Source organism: Nannobrachium achirus (genome assembly GCF_963921795.1).
Source record: "Nannobrachium achirus genome assembly, chromosome: 3".
Lineage (NCBI taxonomy): Eukaryota > Metazoa > Chordata > Actinopteri > Myctophiformes > Myctophidae > Nannobrachium > Nannobrachium achirus.
This window is the reverse complement of record NC_137812.1, coordinates 15087186-15112068: the sequence shown is the minus strand read 5'-3', so window position 1 is coordinate 15112068 and position 24883 is coordinate 15087186. Positions and strand designations below refer to the sequence as shown.

Sequence of the window (24883 nt, the reverse complement as noted above, 5' to 3'; positions counted from 1 at the left end):
GCACCGCTCACTTCACACTAGGTGGGATTTTGAATATATTCACGATCTGCTTGTTGTGGAGAATTTATAAACAGATATATAACAATGGATAAATAAGGCCTCTATTTTACTTAAATTAACGTGTCAAGTGTTTGGTTGTATTTTTGGTGGGGATTCTTCATTCACAGTAATGGAATGTCATACAAAGAGAAATAAAGTACATGGTAGGAAAAAGAAAGGCCTTTTTTTTGGGCAAGCTACTACTGCTTTAAGTCACGCACACACGCACGCACGCTACTAACTGACATGCAGCATTGTAGCTGTGCCAGAGACAGAGTGCATTAGTATCTCTTTCTCTCACCTGTTCTTGAGGTGCTGGACGGAGCCCAGACAGCGGAACCTTCCGTTCACCATGATGGCCATCCTGGTACACAAGGCCTCACACTCCTCCATACTGTAGGTTACATGTATTAACACCCATATGTTAACATACTGTAGGTTACATGTATTAACATACTGGTACATAACGCAAACATTGCTGTGGCCACAAGTGCCCTACGGAGACATACAGTAAGTATCTCTAGTAGCCCATATGTACACACAATCGTTCCCTGGTTTTCTATACTAAACAAACAAGTGATTCTGCTAACCTGTGAGAGGTGAGCACCACAGATCGTCCCTCTTTGATGATGCTGAGGATGGCGTTCCACAGGGCACGGCGCGCCTTGGGGTCCATTCCTGTCGTTGGCTCGTCCTGTCGATGCACAATACGGCACAGAAGACAGGTTACAGAGACTTTCACATGACCATACAGTGAGGCGTAAACTTAGTTTTACTCTTAGTCTATGTTCTTCCGATTTTCCACATTTAGCAGACTCTCTTATCCAGAGATACTCCCTGGGTGCAAGGTCGGATTAACCACATGAACCCTAGTGAACAATCTAATATCAGACGTACAAGCTTGATGTAGCCTAAATAAAGGAGTGAGAGAGAGCATTTTACTGACCAGGAAGACTACAGGCGGGCCTCCTATCAGAGCCATGGCCGTGGACAGTTTCCTCATGTTGCCTCCGCTGTAGCTGCCAGCAGCCTTGTCCACATACTTCACCAGGCCCAGCTTACGTATGCCCCAGTCTGCCACCTAGTGGAGAGGAGAAGAACAACGCTGTTAGTGGCGGAATAATGGTGGGTTTCTTACTTCTTTTCTGCATGGGTGCCTGCGTTCGTGCATGTGTGTGTGTGTGTGTGTGTGTGTGTGTGTGTGTGTGTGTGTGTGTGTGTGTGTGTGTGTGTGTGTGTGTGTGTGTGTGTGTGTGTGTGTGTGTGTGTGTGTGTGAGAGAGAGTGTGTGTGTGTGCTGTTGACTGACCTCGCAGACTTCTTTCTCTGGCACTCCTCTCAGGATGGCGTAGAACTCCAGATGTTCTCTGCCGGTCAGCAGGTCATTGATGGCGTCAAACTGGGGACAGTAGCCCATGTTCTGGTGCACCTCGTCTATCTCCTTAGTCACACTATGAGAGAGAAAGAGAGAGGTAAGTTCTCTAGAAAACACTATGACATAGCACTGACACACTTTTCTGACAACGTTCTTCTGGTTTCATTCTCAGAGTGACTCGCTGAGTGCAAGATTGGATTAAGACATTTGAGTGATCCTAAAAAGTCCTTCTGACTCTGACATTTGGTCGATCAGATAGATATGACATATTGATGACTTCTCGTACCTCTTGCCGTTCAGGTAAGCTTCTCCGCTGGTGACCAGGTTATCTCCGGTCAGCATCTTGAAGGTGCTGGTCTTTCCTGCTCCGTTCACCCCCAGCAAACCAAAGCACTGCAAGACAGACCATACACAGGTTTTCAGGAACAAGTCAACACTCATTTTAGTAATGTAATGATGACCTTATGAGACCACCTCCAACCACGCACATGTGCTAGTTATATTGTATTAACATACTCTACCATGCAGATGGATTAACTCATTCTGGGCGATGCCCGTAGAAACCGTAGATTTCCCGCTGTACCGCGGTGCCATGCCCGTCGAACCCGGAAGTTTAATTAGCTTTAATCATTATGAAAGGATTAAAAGTATTATCGCAAATTTTCGCTGATTCTGGCTCTTTAGGCCCGCCCCCCTAACTGTATCCGGTCATTTCCGGTCTGGACCGGATCTAGCTTTCCGTATCCGGTCTGAGCCTGGGCCATAGTCCCGCCTCCGTTGGTTTACAGTGTAACAGAGGAGAAAGCTACTCGGCGATGGAACACTCGTTTTTCAATCGGATTTTTGCGTTTGGAAACTTTGATCCAGTCTCTACACACCTGGATTATGATCCCCGCACATATCGTGTGTTTTGTGCGCGAACGTGTCCACTTGTTACCATAGCGCACAGTTGGCTTTTTTCAATGCTTTTTCATGTAAACACTGGCGGATAAGCAGGAATACAGCGTGGCAACGGATATGTCTATTTCAATGGGGTTTTTTTTATTCGAAAGCTTGTCACCGAGTCTACAGTCTACTAGATGAGTCGCGCACAGATTGTGCACGATGCGTGCGCGTGCCCACGTTAAAAGGTAAGGACAATTTGGCAGCTGCTTACTAGAGCTATGTTTAAAATGGCAGCAAAATTGTTAATAAAGGACCATTGCTTTGATAAGAGATGTAGTTTCTGATGTGTCTCACCTCTCCTCTGGGAATGCCCACACACAGGCGGTCCACGGCGGGCTTCTGCTTGCGCTTGTAGACCTTGGTGAGCTCGCGGAGCTCCAGGATGTCGGACTGGCTTCCTCCGCTCAGGATCCTCTGTCTCTCCCTGGCCACGTCCTCGTCCTCCTCCCCGATGGGCTTCAGGTGGCTGCTGGACGACCTGGGGACACCGGGGACAGACACAAGGCAAGGTCAACCCTCCAGGTAAAACAGGTGAGAGATATGACGTGATGTAAGCCTGGCACTGTCGTACGACGGTGTCTGAATTGGTGTCTGTGTCTTAGACTGTGTCTGTGACAGTGTCTGTGCAACATTGCCATACAAACCAATATAAAGAATAAAGGCCTTGGCATGTTTTCTTTCTTCTAATTTCTGCCAATGAATGACATGACCAAAATCCCAATAAGACGATTAATGCGCTTAACTGCTTAAACCCTATATTTAGTTGTTTTTGCTCTACACAAAAATAGTCAATCTACAAGCTCACAACGCGTCACATTGTGATATGTTGTGGCTCATTGTTGTCGAGCTTGTAGATCTGCTACTTTCATCGAATGTTAGCCCAAGAAAAGGGACGCTAGGGTTCATGGGTTAAAGATAAATGCTAACTGGCTGAATATGTCAACTGGTATGTTGTTGCTATGTTGTGTGTACAGATGTTAAAAGATGGGCGAGTGATTTGCAGCCACTGGCGTGGTTGTAAATAAATGAAACCATTTCTGAGGATGGACTGAGAAGTGTAAGAGTCCCGCCTACCTGTTCTTGATGCAGAAGCGGTATTGGATGAGGACGGTGATGGTGAAGAAGACCACTCCCTCCACCGCCATGGCGAACAGGTTCTTCCCCACCATGTCCCACGCCAGAGGAGAGCGGAAGCGGTTCTCGCCTGGAGGAGCACCACGAAAAAGACATTTAAAACACAATCAAATCATGACAAAGACATGACAATTTCCTCTTGTTTATATCTTTACACAAAGACCTAGATCAATCCACCTAAACCCTTAGCACTACAGAAAATCAATGGCCATACATGAAGATAGTTAGCATTTGTCTTTAGTTTTTTTTTTAGAACTTTGATTATATTGTGTTTTTTTTTCTAGATAGATATCCATTTGCACTTGTTATATTGCTGTTGAGGTACTGACATATTATCTTGTGATGTTTTGTATCTGCTTATTGTAAGTCGCTTTGGATTAAAAGCGTCTGCTAAATGCCTAAACTGTAAACTGTAATCGAGTGACCGATCTAGGTCTGTCTGTCTGTCTGTCTGTCAGTCAGTCAGTCTGTCTGTCTGTCTGTCAATTACCAAATAAGCAAAAAAAGGAAAAAAAAATCTCGTTTTAAACAGCAATGATCAAGGGTTCCCAAACCTCAGGCCGCCACCCCCCAGAATACCAACGCCTCGCATTTCCCCGGAAGTGAACCAATGGTCAACAGGGCATTGCAGTGTCAGCTGTTATGAATGTGAGCGAGTAAGTATTAAGTAATTTGATGTTGTTCTTCTTACCAAACCTCTCCAGAGCGTCGGCCATGGCCTGGTTCTTCACCATGTCGATCAGCCCTCTGCCCAGACAGAAGTGAGGGAAGATGAGGAACACGTTCTTCAGGATGTCGTTGAGACCTCCCACCTCCTGGAACACACACACACACACACACACACACACACAGGGAAGGTCAGCTAACATTCCGCTGATTCATTACTACGTAAAACCTGAAATGCTGCTCATTTCTCGTAGCAAAGCTACTAAAATAATTACGTTGCTTCCGAACAGCTCCAGAACGAAGGTGGACACGCTGCCGTTGATGCCGATGAGGATGTTGACGCTGGTCAGAACCACGTAGGCGGTGCTGGGGATCTTGAAGAAGAACGAGGCTGGGTACATCAGAGGAGTGATGGACCACCTGGACGAGACACAACATAAATAATAACATCAGGGTGCCATCAGGCATGCTAGCGTGTGTGTGTGTGTGTGTGTGTGTGTGTGTGTGTGTGTGTGTGTGTGTGCGTGCGTGCGTGCGTGCGTGTGTGTGTGTGAGACCCACCCGTAGAGCAGGAGCAGCAGGGCCAGCACTGGCAGGTTGGTAGAGGAGACGTAGGCCTCTTGTTGGAAACACACGAAGATGATGATGACCAGGGTGGCTGGAACGATGTAGTTACACTGAGGAGAGGAGCGAGAAGAAGAAAAAAACATCAGTCTCAATTCTCAGGTACACTCAGGGTTCCTTGAGGGGGCACGAATGAACCCGTACTACAGATCTGTAAAAGAGCGTACAACCAGAACCAAATGGACCTGTATTTGGTTCCATTTGTACACTCTTACAGCTATATTAAAGTATTGTGTCTGTCATTAAATGTTTCAGTGATTTGAGTACAAAGGACCCTTTCTTGGGTTTCTTGGGTTTAAAATCCTCTTAGCAGACCTTGTATTGAACTGTACTTTACTTATTTTTTAAGGCAGCTTTTTATGCCTTTATTGATAGGTATACAGTAGGTTGACAGGAAATGGGAGAGAGAGATGGGGGGGTATTGCGCAAAACAAAGGTTGTCGGGATCGGGACTCGAACCTGTGATGCACTGTCACTACAGATTATCAGCCCAGGACAGCCTGGACCACTGTGCCAGAGGCCCAGGCCTGGGCTGTACTGAACTGATCATGTTGAATAGTCTCACCATGTCCCAGACGAAGGTGGCCAGCCAGTAGAGGATGGGCTGCACTCCGCTGATGAACTGCATGTGCTTGGCCTTGTTGACGCGCTCCTGGATGAGGAAGACCACGAAGCTGGCCGGGACGAAGGACATGGCGAAGATCACGCAGATGGACACCAGCACGTCCACCGACGTGGTCATACTGGACGGGAGAGGAGGGAGAGAGAGATGGAGGAATGTGAGGAAATGTAGCAAGGATGTGTGGACATCCAGAGAAACTCTGAGATGAGACATCAAAGTAGCAAAAAAAACTGAGTCTGGGTTTACACTTTCAGAGTTACTTTAACACTCAGACATTTTCTGTGTACATCTGAGTTCAGATCAGGGGTATGAACTGTTTTAAATAGTGTGTTGCTTTTGGGAGAATAAATAAATAAATAAGGCACAAAGCATAGCAAAAATAAAAAATGTTCTGCCATGTGAACGGGTACTTTTTTTTGTCAATTAACTTAACATTGTCATCCAATTGTACAGTAGCAAAGAGTACCTTGTTTTGAGATTTTTACTCAGTTTTTACAGTTCTGGATACAGGACACTTTGTAATCATCCTTGTTAATTCATCCACTTGTAAATGTACTGTGGTAGTGGGGTGTGATTGGGGCTCTGCTGTTGGTGGTGAAGGGAGTGGCTCGGTGCATCTCCACCAACAGCAGAGCCCCATCACACCCCACTACCACGTGTACCCTTTACGGGTCTATTTGGTTTGATGTTGTACTGTCTCAGAATGAACAACCGAGGATTTGACATAAGAAGACCCCCAGCCCATGATGCTAAGCCCTCCTCCTGGTCTCCGTATACTCACAGTGCCACCTGGGACAGCTGCTCCTTGGTGAGGTTGAGCGGGTGGTTGTAGGCCGTGATGCCAAACTTGCTGGGGTCCTTGCCCGTGGGCAGGCTGGCCCTCAGGATGCCGTTGTTCATGACGTTCAGGAAGGAGCCGATGCTGTGCCAGCCCTTGTTGTTGAACCAGATCTGAGGGGGCAGAGGAGAGACGCAACGCAATGAGGCAACCCGGGTTCACACTGCTTGTTGTGGGACCACTGACCTGTGTGTGTGTGTGTGTGTGTGTGTGTGTGTGTGTGTGTGTGTGTGTGTGTGCGTGTGCGTGTGCCTGTGCCTGTGCCTGTGTGTGCACTCTTACCTTGACGTTGTTCTTAGTGTCCAACCCCTGGATGAAACTGGAAAGACTGCGGAAGAAGCGGTCGGCCGCTGTTCCCTGCAGGGAGAGAGAGAGAGAGAGAGGAAGGGAGGCTTAATTTAAAATTGTCAAAAAATATGTGAACTTCAGGATATAAAGCATATAATCCAGATAGTTCCAGATAGTTTTGTCTTTCATTAAATGTTTCGATGAACTGAGTACAAAGGCTTGCTAGGCTTTCTTGGGTTTAAAGTCCTTTCAGCCGACCTTGTATTTAACTGTACTTTTCTTACAAACTGCTAATAAGTATTCAATCAATCAATCCATAATCCAGATACTGTAGTTCCATCCTGTCAGCTGGTTTACACCTCTAGCACATTTACTATTACCACTACTACTACTTGCCCTGGTTTCCCAGAGCAACGGTTACAAACAGGATGTTAAACGTAGTGGACAACATCGTTATCGTCTACAGAATGAAAGCGTCTGTGACGTACTCTCTCCAGGCGGAAGCGTCTCCTCAGCTGAATGATGGCGTCGTCCACATCGTCGCCGTGGGGGAGGAACTGCGACCTCCTGGCGCCCAATGAGAAGCCACCGTATCTGCATGAAGGGATGCTCATTTTAATATCAGTGGAGCGGACGGGTACAGGCAGACATAATACGAAGCAAAATGAACAAGAAACTACTCCTACAGATATTGACTCAAAACGTACCTGAACTCGTTGACCCAAATCTTGTTCTTCAGACTGTGAGGGGAGAGGATCGATAATGTCATTTTAAAACGAGTTAATGGACGAGTTTATAAAAAATCAAACCTCGGTTCGAAGTGGAGCGGTGAATTTGAGCAGCTGTACCCTATGTGAGTGAGTGAGTGAGTGTAAACTGTGCCTGTGAGTGAGTGGTGAGTGTGCCTGGCCTGCACAAAACAGCGCCCCTCCTTTAACTAGTGTGTTGTGTGTGGCCACTCAAGGTATTGCCCAGGCTACGGACACGGCCAGCCAGCCACCCACCCAGCCAGCCAGCCACCCAGCCACCCACATACCCACGGATATACCTGTTCATTGGGAGCGCTTTCACCGCTCCAAAAAAAAGTTTTAACCTTTCAAATGCAACCAGGGTGCAACCATGGATTATTCTCTAAGTTGTGATGCGACACGTTGTGGTGCTGGCAGTCAGGGCAGGGTAACGTACCTCTTTCCGATGATCTGAGCGTAGGTTTTGACCAGGTAGTCAGAGATGTTTCTGCCCGTCAGGTTCTGGAGCGTGACTGTCTCGCTGATATTCATCTACACATAGACACACACACACACACCCAAAGAGGACTTGAGTAAAGCAGTAAAATACATGATGTATGTTTTGTGTGCATAGCTGCAGTGCCTATCTAATAGCATGTACTGTACATTCGTACGTAGGTGCATGCGTGTGCGTGCGTGTCGGAATCTCCGGAGGCCGGAGATTCAAATCCGCGTCTCTCCCATGTGGGAAACCAAACATCTGGGTATCGAACCCGGGATTTCAACCCGTGTGGGAGACCAAACAGGGGCAAGAGGGAATACATCCTTGTCCCGGAAATATATTAGGCTTATATCGACTTCAGGCTGAGCTACTTTGCTACACGTGTGTGTGTGTGTGTGTGTGCATGTGCGTGTGTGTGCGTGTGTGTGTGTGTGTGCCTGCGTGTGTGTGTGTGTGTGGGAGCGTACCTGTGGGGGCGGCAGGCCTCCGGCTCCCGCGGGACACTCGGGTAACATCTTCTTGCGTCCGTCACAGCTGCACTCACACAGGGGGGAGGGGTTTTCCATGCTCCAGTTCCCATTGGTGAACATGTCCTGCACGCTCTGAGGCACGGGCGGAACCGACCAATCGTCTTCTACCGCCGTGCAGGGAAGGCCGCTGGAGAGAGAAAGAGGGAAAGGGTAAGTTAATGTCATACTTTGTCATAGACTACTACAGTGTCACACAAAAGTAGCAAAAATTGCCGATCTACAAGCTCACAACGTATCGCGATTCGCGATGCAACATGTTGTGAGCTTGTAGATCTGCATTAGTTTTTCCTGAATTTCTTTTAAAGGGGGCCTGTCACCTAAAGGGTTACTCTCACTTTAAGAATCATCTTTAAAAACACGTCTATATTTTGATGATGTAATTGTGGGGATGCACAATTATAAGCCAATCAAATTAATTGTCTGTATAGCCTGACTGTATGACTACTTACTGTACTGGTCAGCTGCTGTTGGGGGGCGAGGGGCAGATTACACTGTGACATGAGCTTCAGACTGTTTCAGAACGTTTTCAGAGAAGCTCATGTCACAGTGTAATCTGCCCCTCAACCCCTTTAGGTGACAGTACCCCTTTAAGTGGAACTGGACATGGTTTAAACGTGTAGTGGGTTTTATAAACATCCAGATACATTTTCCATGTCCTGAAAACGATATTCAATGATTATTTGTTGTTGTTAATCTTAGTGTTGCCAGTTGGATGACTCACATTGAGGGCTCTCCCTCCATGCAGCGAGTACCAAAGCCTGGTTTATCCGTCAGAGCTCCATGTAGCTTGCTGATGTGACTGTCCTCCGGAGCGTCATTACTGGGGGAAGGAAAAACACATTGTTATCTAGAGGTAAGAGTGTATTTCAGAGACATAGCACTCATCTATGGCAGACTTCTCAAACATTTCAGTCAGCGAATAGCAACTGAGAATCATGAACATGACAGATGATCCTCCTCACCTGATGAAGGTGAACTGCTGCTCGTACATGCCGGGCTGCAGGGCTAAGGCGGGGTACTTTCCAAACGGAGGGACGATCAGACTGAACACCAGGGCGATGCACACGAACACAGCCGGAAGAACGATCTGGATCACACAGAAACAAATATATACTTATTAGGATATGCTCCAACAACACACAAGTCACAAATTAAATATTTCGTATTTATTTTAATTTTTTCAGATAATTCGATTCAATTTGATTCTCAATTCTAATCCTGGTGGCTTTTTGCAGTGTGGAAAATGTTGTTGTAAAGTTCTGCCATCTAGTGGCTTGTCGTTTAACTGCAGTGCACTCTTAATAGCAATTTGACATTTGATTTTAAGGTCACGGTTGCTAATCTATTCTCACAAATTTTGATCGACCGATTTCCCCCCCCCAATTTATATGGATTTTTGTGACACCACATGGAAATGTGCAGCATCACAAAGATCAGCAGTGTTTTTTTTTTTACCTGAGCAAAGAAGCCCTTCCTGGAGCGCCGAGCGTAGAGGAAGCGTTTCCAGAGGAGAGCCACGAACTGCTGTCTGATCAAACTCCATCCTTTGACCTGGTAGGAACCTTTACCGTCTGCTCCGCCCAGCCAGTCTGTCTCACGGGATTCTGCACGGAACAGAGACACCACCACAACGTCAGCTCACAGCACGCAGTGTGATGTTTTTTTTTTTTTTTTTGCTATGTTAGAAACATGCACCGCTGGGCCTATGGTGTGTGAAAATGTACCTGGGTCAACTTCAGAGTCGTTGAAGTCTGGGAAGTCGTCTTCGGTGAAGGGCTTCAGGCAGCTCTGGTGGTCCCCGAAGGCATGGCGACGCCGGCGGGTCCTGGTGGGAACCACGCCGTCTGCACGGTGGAAGGAAGCAGGAGTTATTTAGTTGTTTGAGGTCCTTACACTTTCATAATTTGTGTCACTTATTTGAACAGATCATAATTCTACATCTTCTGTTGACAGTAAGTCTCACCTGAGAGCTCAGCCGCGTCCACACCACTGTCCTCAGCAACTTTCAGGAAGATCTGCAGAGACACAGAGAGATCAGAGATTGGATTCAGATCAGATGAAAACAAGCAGTCTGTGTAACACTTTTTTATCTGAAGAACACAGGAATGCTTGAGTAGCATGCACAACAGGGTTTCTAAAACCAACTCCCATGGCTCTGAGAGTGTACAAATGTAACCAAATGGACCCGTATGAGTCCATTTGGTTCCATCTGTACAATCTCAGAGTTACAGACCAATTTGGAACCCTGTCAAGGGACCCTGAGGTGGTCCCTGGACCCTAACGTGAGATCCATGTGATGCACAGTAAAGTAAAACAGTGATCGCACCTCCTCCAGGGTGGTGTCAGAGATGCCGTAGCTGGATATCCCCAGGTCGGTGAGGCGGTCGTCGATCTCGTGGAAGAGCTCCACGAAGGCTCCGTCCTTGGCCGACTGGTAGGGCAGCACGTAGGTCAGCTCGTGGCCCAGGTCCTCCACCAGGCGGGCCTCCGACACGTGCTTGAAGATCACGCTGGAGATGAGCGACACGTCTGCACAAAGAACCCAGAACATCAGCATCAGCATCTTCACAATGTCTTTCTTGTCAATCAGAAGTGACTGTGGAAATCGGGTTGATGTTACGTTTGTATTTCTCATATTTTATGATCAATATAAAACAATACTGTTGATTAAGGAGACAGAGGGCATAAGGGGAGAGGGCACGATTTGTGCTGGGGAGAGTATGAGGGCAAGAGTGTTTTTTGTCGTTTTGTTTTTGTTTGTAAGTCTGTGTAACAATGTTTTATTTGAATCGTCTGGAATATTCAAATTATCTGTTATTGTCTTTTCTTGTTTTATACTTTATAGTTGTCTGTTATACTCTGACGTGATTGTCATTTTGCAAAAAACTCCAATATAATAGTATGAAAAATTAAAAGTGGTATTAAACATTTTGTCTTACCAATGGTGGTGGTCTCACTTTCCGGTTCGCTGCCCAGACCAGCATCAGAGCTGATGCTGCTCTCGGAGAGACTGTCCTCCTGAAAATAAACAATAACAACAATTAAAATAAAGTAGATTATTAGAAACGTGAGGAAAACATCTCGCTTTGGGAAGCATTTACACAGCTGGAGACTCTGTATGGCGTCAAGGGCAGTGAGCGAGCGTGTTAAGTCGTCTCACCTTCTCTCCCGGCAGCTTCTTGCTGTAGGACACGGTGCTGGCGGAGTTGCGGCAGGAGTGCAGCGACAGGTCGAAGTCCCTCTTCACCAGGGTCAGGTAGTAGCCCGTCCCCAGCTGGGTCTTCAGGAAGAGCGAGGAGCCCACGCAGCACAGCTTGCCGTGGGAGATGATGGCGATGCGGTCGCCCAGGATGTCCGCCTCGTCCATGTGGTGCGTGGACAGGATGATGGTACGACCTGAGGACAGTGAACCAAGGACATTTTACTACTGTACTACTACGACTACTGTACTTAAAGGTACATGTTTTAAAAAGCAAGTACTCTTAACACAATTACAAATTTGAATGAGCAACTTTCACTCGTGGTTCAGTAATATTTGACCGGCTGTATCTGGGTGGGTGACGTGACGTAACGTTTTCGCTGTCCTCGGTGTCAAACATGTATAAATAAAAAATATATTTGTCAAAAACCTTCTGAATATTGTGCAGGACATTAAGCTTTATGTGAACTTACTCAAGATTAAAACATTTCATTCCTCATTTCTTCAGAATCTTCAACCAAACATGGCAAAACTCATATGGTGTGACTGTCCTGACCTTGTTTCTCAAAGTGGGAACTTGAATAAAACTAAGAAAAAGAATTGCTAAAAATCATTTGAAAATGAATTTAGGCTAAAAAAAATGTCTATTTTGAGCCTATATCTTTTCAAAGTCAAAGCATAATGTTTTCAGTCATTTCTGATCAAAAACATTTTGTCCCCCAACCCAAAATCATTTGGTGTGACACTAGTTTGGAAAAATTAAACAGGCAATTATTTGGACACCTATTGGCTAGAGAGGTCCTTCTTCTGTAAGGCTATTCAGCACTCCCAGCACAACTGCAAGACAGGTGTCTGAGGTGAGTTATGATTTTAACATTTTCATGAAATGCCATCTTGCTGAAACGTTGACAAACTCACCATTCTGGATGTCTTTTGGTGTGACACCTTTTCTTTAAAAAAAGCTTAAGTTATTTGAAGTTTTGGTCATATTTCCATGTAGATCTAGGCTGCTTTGTTATAGCTAGCATGCTGTTAGCATGCTAATGTGTACATAGTAGCCTCAAGGTAAACCTAAATGGAGAAAACAGTAATATGGTGTGACACTTAATCATATGGTGTGACATGTCTGCTTGTCACACCATATGACTTGACTGTCACACCATATGATTTATACTGTATTTAACTACAGATATAACAACAAATAACAAAGTTCCATGTTTCTTTTGTACATTTAAACATTTGTTTTAAACATTTTTTCATAAAATGTAATTTAGCTTCATTCAGTGATACTTCAAATTCATCAGACAGAGCAGAAACCCCTTCACAGAAACCTTAACATATTGTTTCAATCTAAACAATATTTTCTCTTTGTCTTAAACTATACATTCCATTTTCTTTTGTCAGCTGGAAAATGACAAGTGCTGAGAGAACGAGAAAGTACAGGGAGAAACTAAACAATGACCCAGCAAGGAGAGAGGAGCCAAAGGGGCGAGACTGCATTTTCTACGAAGAGCAGGAGGTTGTCTGTGGCATAGCAGAACCGCAACAAGGCAGCCGGTTTGCTACCCTCACCAAATACGACTGGCTGATGTACAATACAGTCTAAATGTATAATCTAATCTGATCTAATACTTTTGTACTTTCACTCACTGGACTGGACAGTGGACAGTGTTAAGGTAGGACCCGAGACAAAACTAGCGAAAATAGCTGATCTACAAGCTCTCAACACGTTGTGCTGCGAGAGCTTGTAGATCAGCTATTTTCGGAGTTGCGCAACCCAGCACTCTTTAGCTAGTGGAGATGTGGTGTAATGTCATGATTCCTAATTACATTTGTTCAACACAAAATGCTGTGTTCAAGTTCAGGAGACTTCGGAAAAAAGCAATTTACCTGAATGCTGAGTTCTGTTTCCACTAATTGGTGTTAATAAAATGTTGCCTTCAATGCCTTGGCTCCAAGTGTGGCTATGCGCCTTATTGTCCCTTTAGGATCCTTCTGCCGTGGGCCGGCAGAAGACTTAGGTGTGCGTAGCATTCCTGTGCACATCCTCATCATCCATCTACTACTACAATTCTTTCTTATCCCATGTTAAAGCCCTACAATAATATCCTGTTCAGAAATATTAAGGCCATGTTATCCTGGGTAATTGTTTAATCAATCAGTAAAGTTCAGTACTCACTAATAGGTAGGTTAAAACACAGTTTGCTTTGACACATGAAGATATGATCATACGGTGTGACACTAAATCATTTGGTGTGACATTCCAAATAGTGAGAAATCATACCTTTATTAATGATTAAACCAAAAAAATGTTTATGGATTACATAGAGAATATTATCAGGAAGAGTCACAAATATTTGTGTAATTTTAGAGAAAGTTTTGACAGAATACATTTAAAATATGTTGTAAGATCATAAACATGGGCCTCACACAGAGTGTCGATTATGAAAAAAATATACAGATATAATTCATTTTCAAAAAACTATAGTGGATCACTGGTTAGTTATGATAAAGGACTTTGATAAAGTGAGTAACTTAAGAAAGATGTACTCCATTTTCATTTTATGAACAATTATTTTCATGTCACACCATATGACGATTTTAGGCACAAGTACAACAAACTGCTGAATAAAGTCTGATTCCAATAAAATATCTAAAAACAAAATGTATTTCCATAAGGTTGAGAGTGAGTAGAACAAAAGTAAATAACTTTTATGCCTGCAATTTAAAGTTTTTTTAAAAACACATTTTTTGGGGCGTCACGTCACTGACCCATCTATACTTGATGTACTTTGTCCACCATTGGACCTGACATTCACACAGGAAAGGGAGGGACAGGATGTTAGGAGGCTGAGAAATGGCGGGGTGGAGATTTTCCGGTGGAGATTACCGAGATTCCTAAACAGGCTTCGAGAGGAATCACTCTTTCCTGGCTATTCAAAAGAAATAGCAGATGATAAAAGCTAACAGCGTGTCACTTCGTGCCTGTGTTGCAAGCTTATACATCTGAAATTTTTGAACATTTTTGACAAATCTTGAAAGTGTGATAACTGCAGATTTAGATTTATTAGTCGAATCGGCCTCAGGTCTTGAGGTTGGGTTATTTGGGTGCCCACTTCCTCGCGGTCCACAGGTTGGTTATTGCTGCTGAAAAACATATGTTTACCTGCTCTGTACTTGAGCAGCAGATCCCAGATTCCCCTGCGCGAGTACGGGTCGACCCCGGCCGTGGGTTCGTCCAGGATCACCACCTTCGACCCGCCAACGAAGGCCAATGCCACTGACAGCTTCCTCTGCATGCCTCCTGAAAAAGGAAAAAAAAAAGAAAAAAGAAAACGGATCGGTCAGATCAGTCACGCCTTTGCAAAAGCTTGACCCGTGTACACATGGAGCTTATCACAACACATGGAAAACATCCTCAGATGTTGAGGAATAAAAGCATGGATTTACTGTTGCACGCTTACTGTTAAAGGCAGGAGGATTTAAGCAGAAGGCTCACCTGACAGTGTGTTGCTGCGGCACTTCCTCTTGTGAGGCAGTCCGATGTCGCTGACGATCTGTTCCATCTCCGATTTGACCTTCTCCTCTGACAGACCCTTCAGACGGGCGTAGAACCAGATGTGTTCCTCCACGGTCAGCCTGGGATGGAGGAGAACACAGAGACAGCGTACAATCAGTGCATGCGTACACCGTTTAAAAAGTCAGGGGTAATCTGTGATCTGGTAGAGAAGGGGTTTAATGGGGGTCCTTGAAATTACAAAGGTTGTGAATCAACCTTTTTGATTTCGAGGACCCCCATTAGGCCCCTGTTTGATATGATTTTTTCAACCCCTAAGGGACAACAATCTACAGTGTAAAATCCTCAAGTTTTAATATAACTCCAAAAGTACAAATGAAACCAAACAGGGCTGTCACATTATGACACTCTTGGAGTTATAGACCCGTAAGCATTCATTTATTTCCCAACTATTAATGATTTAGCTGAGGACCCTTTGGAACCTGCTAAAGACTCCATGTTGGGTTGAGCACCAGGGATGTGGGGATACGTACATGCTGAAGAGGACGTTGTGCTGGGGACAGACGCCCAGGTTCTGTCGGATGGCGCTGAGCTCCGTGCGGATGTCTTTACCCAAGATGAACGCCGTGCCGGAGGTAGGCGGGAACAGCCCCGTCAGGATCGACCTATCAGGAGACGAGGAGAGAGGAAGCAGCCAATTAGTAAAACAATAAGAGAAAAACTAATCTGCCTCCCCCCCAAACGTAAAACTCTAACTTTCACTTTTAAAATGTTTCAAAGGTGTATATCTTACATGGTGGTTGTCTTGCCAGCTCCGTTGTGTCCCAGGAAGGAGGTGATCTGGCCCTCGTAGAAGCCCAGGCTCAGTCCGTCCACAGCCAGCTTGTTCCCGTGGCTGTACACCTTCACCAGGTTCTTGATGTACACGCCTGGCTCGATGTGGGACGGCTCCTCTTCGATGCACACCGCTGCGCACAGAACAAACATAGGCCGTCGTCTTAGGAACATTGATAATGACCATGCTTTGCTATATGGAATATATTTCCTTCCCAGCGTTGAGCCCTGGAGTAATGTTTAAAACAACCAGTAGAGCATCTCTCCTTGTATCCCTTCCTGCCACACATTCTGCCTCGATTGATGCTAGCAACTGATCAACATATAGCTACCACGCAGACAAATCTTGGTTATGATTATGAATGCAATTTACCTAAACAGATGCTAGGTTCATTCCTAGTTTCTTGAGGCGCTACACTGCTGCTTGTTCTAAGTGTCTGCTAAATGCCGAAATTGTGATGATTGTACCTTCAGCGTTTCCCTGCTTTCCGGAGGAGGACGAGAGGTTCTTGTTGCACTCCTCTCCACACCAGTAGGTCTTGGTGAAGGGGAAGTACCAGGCTCTAGGGATCCCGTACATGCCTGGTTTTAGACACAGTAAAACATCAGTAAACATCATGTTTGACCCATCACCACCAACAGTATACAACGTAGACATCACATAACCACAACATCATTACAATCATCAGCATTCTTCTGATGACCAGGTTGACGTACCGGGGAACACAGCCTCGATGTACCAGGTCATGACGGCGTACAGGAAGGCGTCAAACAGCATGAGGCAGATGGAGGTGGTGAGGTTGTACTGGTCCTCCTCCATGGGGCTGGCCAGCAGGTTGGACCACTGGATGCCCACGCCCTGCTCCTCGAACAGGGCAAAGTACTCGCAGCCGAAGCCGAACGCCACGGGGGACAGCAGGCTCTGAGAGACAGAGAGAGGAGGGAGGAAATGATCAGATATGACACACTCCTTTATGAGTTTATTCTACACGTTCAGCTATGGCCAGCCCTATTTTATATTACCCGTTCAGCTATGGTCAGACCTATTTTATAGTAACCGTCCAGCCAAATATTAGAGGCAGAAATTGTGAAAATAGCCGATCTACATGCTCACAACACCTCGCGTTGCAAGGCGTTGTGAGCATGTAGATCTGCTATTTTCACAATAGAACCGTGTTATACAATATGTAGGCTAATGCCTCAACTCTTAAGTGCTTGTCAGGGTTGGGGATATCCCCAGTTAAAATATGATTATTTTGGGGGTATTGTCCTGAAAAGGTCGAGAACCACTGCTCTACTCACCACCACCAGCTTGGCGCCGAAGCCCACATAGTCCTGCCAGGCCACGCAGAGCACGTAGGGCAGGTAGAGGGTGAAGTAGATGATGCCGCCGCACGCCGCCGCCAGGTTGGCACGGCTGAACAGCGTGCTGATCAGGAAGCACTGCATGATGGTCACCACGGCGAAGGAACCCAGGAACAGGAAGACCACACCGGGGTCACTGTAGGGCAGCAGGTTACCCATCTGAAACAGAAAGAGAGGATTGGAGGGGTTAAACTTAAGAGTTCTCAACGGGCCTGAAAATTAAGGCCCTATACTACTATACATTTAATGTCCTCAAAGTTATGCATTCAACAAGCTTTGATTGGACCTTCCGTTCCAGAGGTAATGGCCAAAACCAAAACATATTTTCGATCGGTGATTTTCGATTGAGTTTTGGCCATGGTCGCCCATTTAAGACAGGCTAGGTCTGACAAACTAGATACCCGAGTAAAGTTCACTTTGAGTTGCATCCACTTCCATTTCCGTCGGCCTTACCAATAGGCCAACTGGGTTGTTTTGGGTTGGTTTTGGGCAGAAAGGATTGAAAGGTATAACAACGTAGATGGAGTTACAGTTGCGTGCCACTCACCTTCAGGATGACCACCAGCAGGGCGGCGCTGATGAGCAGCGGGATCAGGCTGCTGATGAACCAGCTGAGCCACAGCGTGCCGTTGTTCAGGCCCATGATCCTCATGGTCTCCTTGAGCCGCGCCTCCTTCTCATAGACCACGCCCTTGATGATGATGGCCACCGAGTACATCCACGCTAACGTCATGAACAGAGGCATGGAGCGACTCATCACACGCAGGAACCTGTGGGGGGAGAGAGAGAGAAGATTTCGTTGTTGTCGGGTGATGTCCAAAACCGTTCGTTTTGCATTCATCATTTTAAAAATGATTTAAACTAGTGAAAACAGCCGATCTACAAGCACACAAGTTACAACGCCTCGCGGCGCGAGGCGTTGTGTGCTTGTAGATCTGCTGTTTTCACTACTTTTGTGCAACAGCCTTGTAATGATGAAGCAGGGCTTTGCTTTGCGAAAGAACGTACACGTTTGAAACTTGGAGATACGACGATATGATATTTTATTATTGTTTTAATTTGTCTTTGCGTGTTTATTTGTATTTTTAACCCATTTAACCCTAGAATTGTTTAATGCTTTAACTATTGAAAAATAGCAGATATACAAACTCACAGTGCGGCACCGAGTGCAGCGCTGCGAGCTTGTAGATCTGCTATTTTTGATCTGCTATTTTTGAATGTATATTTTTTAAAGTGAACATGTGTAACTCAAATATTTGCTTCTGGGTGGCCCCCTGGAACAACATATTTTGAGATGGGGGTCTGTGGCCAAATACATGTAATTCTGGGGGTCCTTGAACAAATGGAACCAAATGGACCCGCTTCACACTTTGAGAAGCTCCCAGTCTAAAAGGTTCTCTCTCTTTCCCAGTAGAGATCAACATGGTCATCATCTTACATGTCGTCCACGTAGCAGGGGTAGGGCATCTGCTGGATGTAGACCCCCGTCTTCTCCTTGCTGCCGGTGACCGCCCGGATGATGCCTTGCTCGATGACGTCTTGCAGGTAGGAGAACCCTCCCCAGATGTAGCGCAGGTCCTCGAAGGGGTCCGCCCTGGGACCGGGGTCCCAGTACCTATAACACACACACAGGTTAGGAAAGATTAAGATAACGGCATGTGTTTTATCTTTTATTAAGTAAAACATTTTGTGTGCATCAACTTGATCTCTCCTTCATTGAGCTCACACACATTTCACCCACTACTTTACACCTGCAAACGTGTGATCTGACGATACAAATCTGATTCTGATACCGAATCTGAACAACATTACAGTGGCCTCTGCAACTCAAGTCATTCACCGATATTATGAGGTAGAATAGTTGTTCTATCATTGTGTTATTGTAGTTGTTTGATCAAACATGTTGGGTTTAGCCAGCATCATACAGACAGAGGAATTAAAATGAGAGTAATCCTCCTTGGCTATAGTGATGTGCTGCTATAGCTTCAAACTAAAACAGGACCTATGATATAAAAGTGTGTGAGCGTGCATGCGTGTGTGTGTGTGTGCTATGAGACCCAGGCCCGTCCGTACCCGTCCTTGATCTTGTTGGTCCTCTCCACGTTATCGATGTCCATGCGGATCTTGTAGTTGACGTTGGGCGGCAGGTCGGTGCCGGTGTCGCTGTGGCTGATGTCGGGGAACACGATGCCTGCCCAGAACTTCTGGTTGTTCAGGAGACCCATGGACTTGTTGACCAGTCGCTCCTCGTTGGCCACGGGCTCCAGCTTGTCTAGGTTCACACACTGAGACACAGAGACAGAGAGAAAGGTATTTAACCCATTTAGGGCCTAGAATTATTGACTGCTTTTAACTGTTGAAAAATAGCAGATATACAAGCTCACAGCGCGGCACCGAGTGCCGCGCTGCGAGCTTGTAGATCTGCTATTTTTGAAAAAGTTTGAATGTATGTGTTTTTAAAGCAAACGTTTGTAATTCAAATTTTGCTGGGGGGGTCCCTGGAACTAAATATTTTGAGATGGGGGTCCGTGGCCAAATAAATATCAGTTTGCGGGTCCTTCACATGAAAAGGTTTGAGAACCACTGACATAGTAGTCTCTCAAGAACAGACTAACTGGGGTTTAAGTGAAAAGGACCTTTTCTTTGACGATGGCTGGCCATATTGCTGACATATAGAAACATACGTTTTTCAAAAAATCTTAGAAGGATTCAAAATACACTTATAGAATCGGGTCAAAAATCAAATTTTCGCGATTTTTCAAAACATTTTCAATAGTTAAAGCATAAAATAATGATACACAAAATGTGTATCATTAGGTATTTAGGTAATCGATCAGGCCAACTTTGACCAAGACATAAAGTTTCTACTACTTGCTAGTATTGTCTAACTACTCTGTGACCGAAGAATGATCCTCTGAGAATCAATCTGGTAATTGTTTAGTTTTGGACGGAAAGGAAACACCGGTGAACTAATTACACACACTACCTTGAAAAGGATGGACAGAATCTCTAAAGCAGTGGTTTTCAAACGTAGAAATTTGAAGGTATCTTCTTAACTTTGACAGTGTACAAATGGAACCAAATGGACCGTCAGGGTCCATCTGGTTCCACTTGTACACTGTCAAAGTTACAGACTTATAAGAGTACATTTAGACCCCCATAAAGGAACCTAAGAGAGTCCCTGAAATCCACTTTGAGAAGCACTTCTCCAAGGGCTTTCCTTATGACAACGTCGGCATTAGTCTCTCCGCTAAGCCGACTTAAGACAGTCTCAGTCTTGTCTAGCGCTGCGTCCGTCCATACCGTCAGGGAGAACGCTGGAAGGCACTTTCCAGGAATCCCCTAATACTCCCTGCATGACATTCTTCCTACGCTGGAAGTCGCTGACCTACTTTTTCCAGTGTGAGAAAGCATCAGTTTCACGAGAGGGAGGAACGTGAATTTACTGTACTGGGCATTATGATTTAACGTTATTATGACATTCTGCTCAGTCAGTAGGTTAATGAGTTGTTATTCGTGAGGAACGGCATGACCTTTCTTGTCGGGTTCAAAGCCATGCGATGTCAGTGAACTAAATGCTCCCTTTATGTGTACTAATAAACACAGGGACAAGACAAGAAAAGGAGCCCAGCGGACAAACAAACAACAAGGTCAATGACCTGGATTAAGCAGTGGGTGTTTCTTGTTAAAAGCCGACATACATTGAACATGTCAGCCTTTTAAGTGAGTGAATGACTCACTAAATAGATCTGCAAACTGCGGAATGAACATTGATTAACCACTCAAACCCTTTAGCCTATAGTCTAATCTTAGTTGAGCGGCATGCCTCAGGGCACCATGCTGGCTCTGTACATTGTTTCCCTCTACAGCAGTGTTTCAACATCTAACTGGTGCCAGGATCTTGTCGTTTATAACACACTGACCCCATTCAGACACAAAGACGGGACACAGAACACTGCCAGACACTTTTGACGGGGCCCAAGCGATTGAAGATTCGATTTCATGGCTTTTAATAGCCTTGACTGTACTGTTGCATCCTGAAACAGATCGCAAAGCAAAGGGTCTAAGATCTGGACAGTTGCGTGTTTGTCTGACTGCGCTGGAAACGAGGACGTTTTAACATAATTACACATTATTTTGTCCACGGAGGCACACACAAGTATTATGTCTGTCACTTTATTTGAGGGTAATGAGTTTATTTGGGTCCATTACGTTATGTACTTTGTGTGAGCTAGCGCTCCAGCTTTCAAAGAACAGTTATGTAAACGCGACAACACTTGAGCGTAGCAATTATAAGCACAAGGTTCATTTTTATATGAAATATATTTGAAATATGTATTTGAAAATATAATGTGGCGTTCATCCTGTATCCTTCAAAATATGCATGCGTGCACACATTTGTGAATTTAGGAGTTGTTTCCAATGTTCTGCCATTTTTTTTATCGTGAAGCTAAAAAAGGAAGCCGATCTGCAGACACACACGCACGCGTGCGCACGAACACACACACAGCGAACACACACCTCCATGAAGCGTGAGATGGTCATGATGGCGTGGTCGGTCTCGTTGAACACCTCTCGCCAGGTGTAGGCGCCGACGCGCGCGTCCTCCGAGGCCTTGGACAGGAAGAGGGACACGTCCTCCACGTCCCAGTCCGTCCCGCTCAGCTGGGCGGACAGGAAGGCCGCGCTGGCGTTGTTCTGGAGCAACGTCTGAGAGCAGAGAACACACAGTAGAGAATGTTAGAAAGGTAGGGGCTGAAATTCCCTAAAAGGGCACTTTTGGCAAAAAACATTTACAAAATAGCAGATCTAAAAGCTCACAACCTGTCGTGCCGTGACTTGTTGAGGGCTTGTAGATCAGCTATTTTCGGGGCGCGACCGCACACTCTTAAGCTACTGAAGATGCTGCGTACGACATGGATTTCTACACAGAAAACTAATTATTTCAACATAAAATGTTCAGGAGAGTTAAGAAAAGGGGAGTTCTCCTTGATGCTGCCTACGGCTAAAATATTACATATATTGAGCTCTTGCATTTAAGTTCCATGTATTACCAAAGGGCAAAGGCAGCAACTAAATGTATTTTCTTTTCTTCTTTTCACTGTCACAGTTACTATTCCAAGTTACACCACTGACCACCGGGTGGCAGTGGTGTCTATATGTGCGTGATGTGATCCACACAGAGGGAAGCTAGAATTGATGCACAGACAAAAAGCCTGGAAAGCTCTGGAAAGGCTTTGTTACACAACAGATGGTGGCCTCTTTTTTTATCCACTTTTATCCACTTACTTACAGTATTTTCTGGACTATAAGGCGCACCTGACTATAAGGCGCACTGTCAATGAATGGTCTATTTTCAAACTGTTTTCATATATAAGGCGCACCTGACTATAAGGCGCACATAATAGACGCTACCGTTGCGTTATGCATCAAACAGATGGAGCTGTGCTAAAGGGAATGTCAATGTCAATGAATGATCCATATATAAGGCGCACTGGACTATAAGGCGCACTGTAGTTTTTTGAGAAAATTAAAGGCTTTTAAGTGCGCCTTATAGTCCGGAAAATACGGTACTTTTGTAAGCACCTTACAATGACAGCACATTTTAGTTGATTTAGTTGCTCCCAGAGCAGAGGGGAGCCCTTCCCCACTATGTCCCGTTTTGATTGATTGATTGATTGATTGATTGACAAAAACATGTAAACAGCATGGAAGTACAGTAACACATTGGTTCTCAACTTTTTAAGCCCGTGACCCCCAAAATAATCATATTTGAACTGACCATAACGAGCACTAAGAGTTGAGGCATTACATTTTGTACAACATGGTTCTATTGTGAAAATAGACGATCTACATGCTCACAACGCCTTGTGTTGCGAGGTGGCGTGAGTATATGTAGATCGGCTATTTTCAAATTTTCTGCCACTAATATTTGACAAGTTGGCCAATGTTTAATTTGTCATTTTAGAGGTATTAAAAAGTCCTTAAATTGTCACTTTAGAAATGTGCAGATACCCTCTATAGGCCTACACTTAAATGTTATGTTGGTTTGTTTACTGTTGAGTGACAAAACAATGTTTCACATTAAGCTAATCATCTGGGGACCCCTCAACATTATTTGGGGACCCCCCTGGGGGTCCTGACCTACAAGTTGATAACCACTGCAGTAACACACTTGGAATAAAAGGATAACACAAACAAAAAAAAGTGTTATCCTTGCGACGCGTCGTGAGCTTCGTATAGTTCCCAGCTCTTTTCGTTATAAATTCTGGAAAGTTATACAGCAACGCATTGATGTGAGAACAGAAAATGTACTTTGTAATTTGCACTTTTGAACACTTAAACGCAAATGCTCCGGTTGATTAACACTTTGACCAGGAGTATCTTTATCTTTAGATTCAAGTACTGGGGTTGAGTACTTTGTTCTTTCACTGTGACCACAGCACAGAAATCATCTGTTCCTCTGTCCTCCTCTATTGTCTGTTGTGGCGTGTGGGGATGGGGCGGGGGAGGGGGGGCAATATAAACGAGGTCAAATCTTATTTGGCTTCAAAGGGCAGGCATTTCTTGAGTGACATGATTGTCACTCGTCCTCCACATGTCGCCGTAATCAAATCAAGACGGATGATTGGACGCTTCAAAGACCCCCTGTGAGCCTATTAGAACATTCATTCCGTCTGCCGTCTGTCTGTCTGTCTGTCTGTCTGTCTGTCTTTCTCCTGTTGTGTTTTGCACACAAGAACACTGCAGAAAAGTACGACTGATCAATACGACCTGTTTTATGCGTACAAGCGCCAGTCTGTCAATCTTCTGTAATTCGATACTTCTACTCTCCTCCACATTAGCCCATCGCCCGTTCCAGGAAAACATCAACACATATTGACTCCTACCAACCCTGGATAACAGCCTCCATCCTCCATTTCCAATGCCACGTCAGTCAGACAGACAAGTAAATTATACTTTAGTCATGTTGACGACACGCAGATTACTATCTTCAAATGCCCATATAGTCAGGAACATTACAGGCCGCAACAGCCTGTGTGTGTGTGGGGACGGGGGCCTAGAGGACATGCGTGGGATGTGTTTGTGTGTGTGCGTGCGTCAATCTACAAGCTTGTGACTTAATAATAACTACATTGGATCCATTGGAACACAAGTACATTTCTTCTTTTTTTTTTTCAATTCCTAGGCCGACAGCAACAGTATGGTCTGTGCAGGCCAGGAACTGGCAGAGCCACCAGTCAGGCTGACACCCCCCATTAACGTGTCATAATTGAACATTTCATCATTGTCAGCAACCCAGCAGCGAGTCAATGACTGCAGGGTCTTCAGTCCGTCCGTGTGCCAACAGACCATTATAGTTCTGACATGAGGCGGCACGTTGCAACGGTCGTGCCACCGGCATGTGTTCTGTTTGAATGTACAGATGGCCTGCAGTTACATGTATGGCTGCCAGATATTGTTCCATTGAAAAATAACTTCTCTGTCTGTCGGGTGGAAACCTCATTATGTCCAAGACTGTTACTTTTCAAAAAAATAGCAAGGCTAGCAGAGCTCAAAACGTGTCAAAAGCTTGCAGATCTGATATTTTGTGTGACCCTTTTATAAAATGGAAATTATAATATGGAGATAAGAGGTTTCTGCCTGACAACAACAACGATATTCTTTTTCTCAAGCA

General features: G+C 45.0%; 1 protein-coding gene across 1 annotated transcript in view; it reads right to left on the bottom strand.

Annotated features, from left to right (window-relative positions):
* LOC308281304 (phospholipid-transporting ATPase ABCA1-like) overlaps positions 1–24883 on the bottom strand; it is a 66715-nt gene that overhangs the window by 3150 nt on the left and 38682 nt on the right. Inside the window, exons 12-47 of the mRNA XM_080721449.1 lie at positions 21727–21915; positions 19279–19490; positions 18644–18820; positions 17753–17975; positions 17143–17364; positions 16558–16762; positions 16309–16422; positions 15800–15974; positions 15540–15671; positions 14989–15128; positions 14656–14793; positions 11451–11686; positions 11230–11308; positions 10617–10819; positions 10254–10305; positions 10015–10134; positions 9746–9894; positions 9253–9377; positions 9012–9110; positions 8228–8417; positions 7716–7810; positions 7238–7270; positions 7019–7124; positions 6525–6599; positions 6186–6355; positions 5348–5525; positions 4720–4835; positions 4434–4578; positions 4184–4307; positions 3433–3562; positions 2653–2836; positions 1700–1806; positions 1348–1489; positions 986–1120; positions 630–733; positions 341–433 (exon numbers count right to left, since the gene is read on the bottom strand). Coding sequence (XP_080577575.1) covers positions 341–433; positions 630–733; positions 986–1120; positions 1348–1489; positions 1700–1806; positions 2653–2836; positions 3433–3562; positions 4184–4307; positions 4434–4578; positions 4720–4835; positions 5348–5525; positions 6186–6355; positions 6525–6599; positions 7019–7124; positions 7238–7270; positions 7716–7810; positions 8228–8417; positions 9012–9110; positions 9253–9377; positions 9746–9894; positions 10015–10134; positions 10254–10305; positions 10617–10819; positions 11230–11308; positions 11451–11686; positions 14656–14793; positions 14989–15128; positions 15540–15671; positions 15800–15974; positions 16309–16422; positions 16558–16762; positions 17143–17364; positions 17753–17975; positions 18644–18820; positions 19279–19490; positions 21727–21915 — 5117 coding nt within the window. The remainder of the gene's footprint in view (positions 1–340; positions 434–629; positions 734–985; positions 1121–1347; positions 1490–1699; positions 1807–2652; positions 2837–3432; positions 3563–4183; positions 4308–4433; positions 4579–4719; positions 4836–5347; positions 5526–6185; positions 6356–6524; positions 6600–7018; positions 7125–7237; positions 7271–7715; positions 7811–8227; positions 8418–9011; positions 9111–9252; positions 9378–9745; positions 9895–10014; positions 10135–10253; positions 10306–10616; positions 10820–11229; positions 11309–11450; positions 11687–14655; positions 14794–14988; positions 15129–15539; positions 15672–15799; positions 15975–16308; positions 16423–16557; positions 16763–17142; positions 17365–17752; positions 17976–18643; positions 18821–19278; positions 19491–21726; positions 21916–24883) is intronic.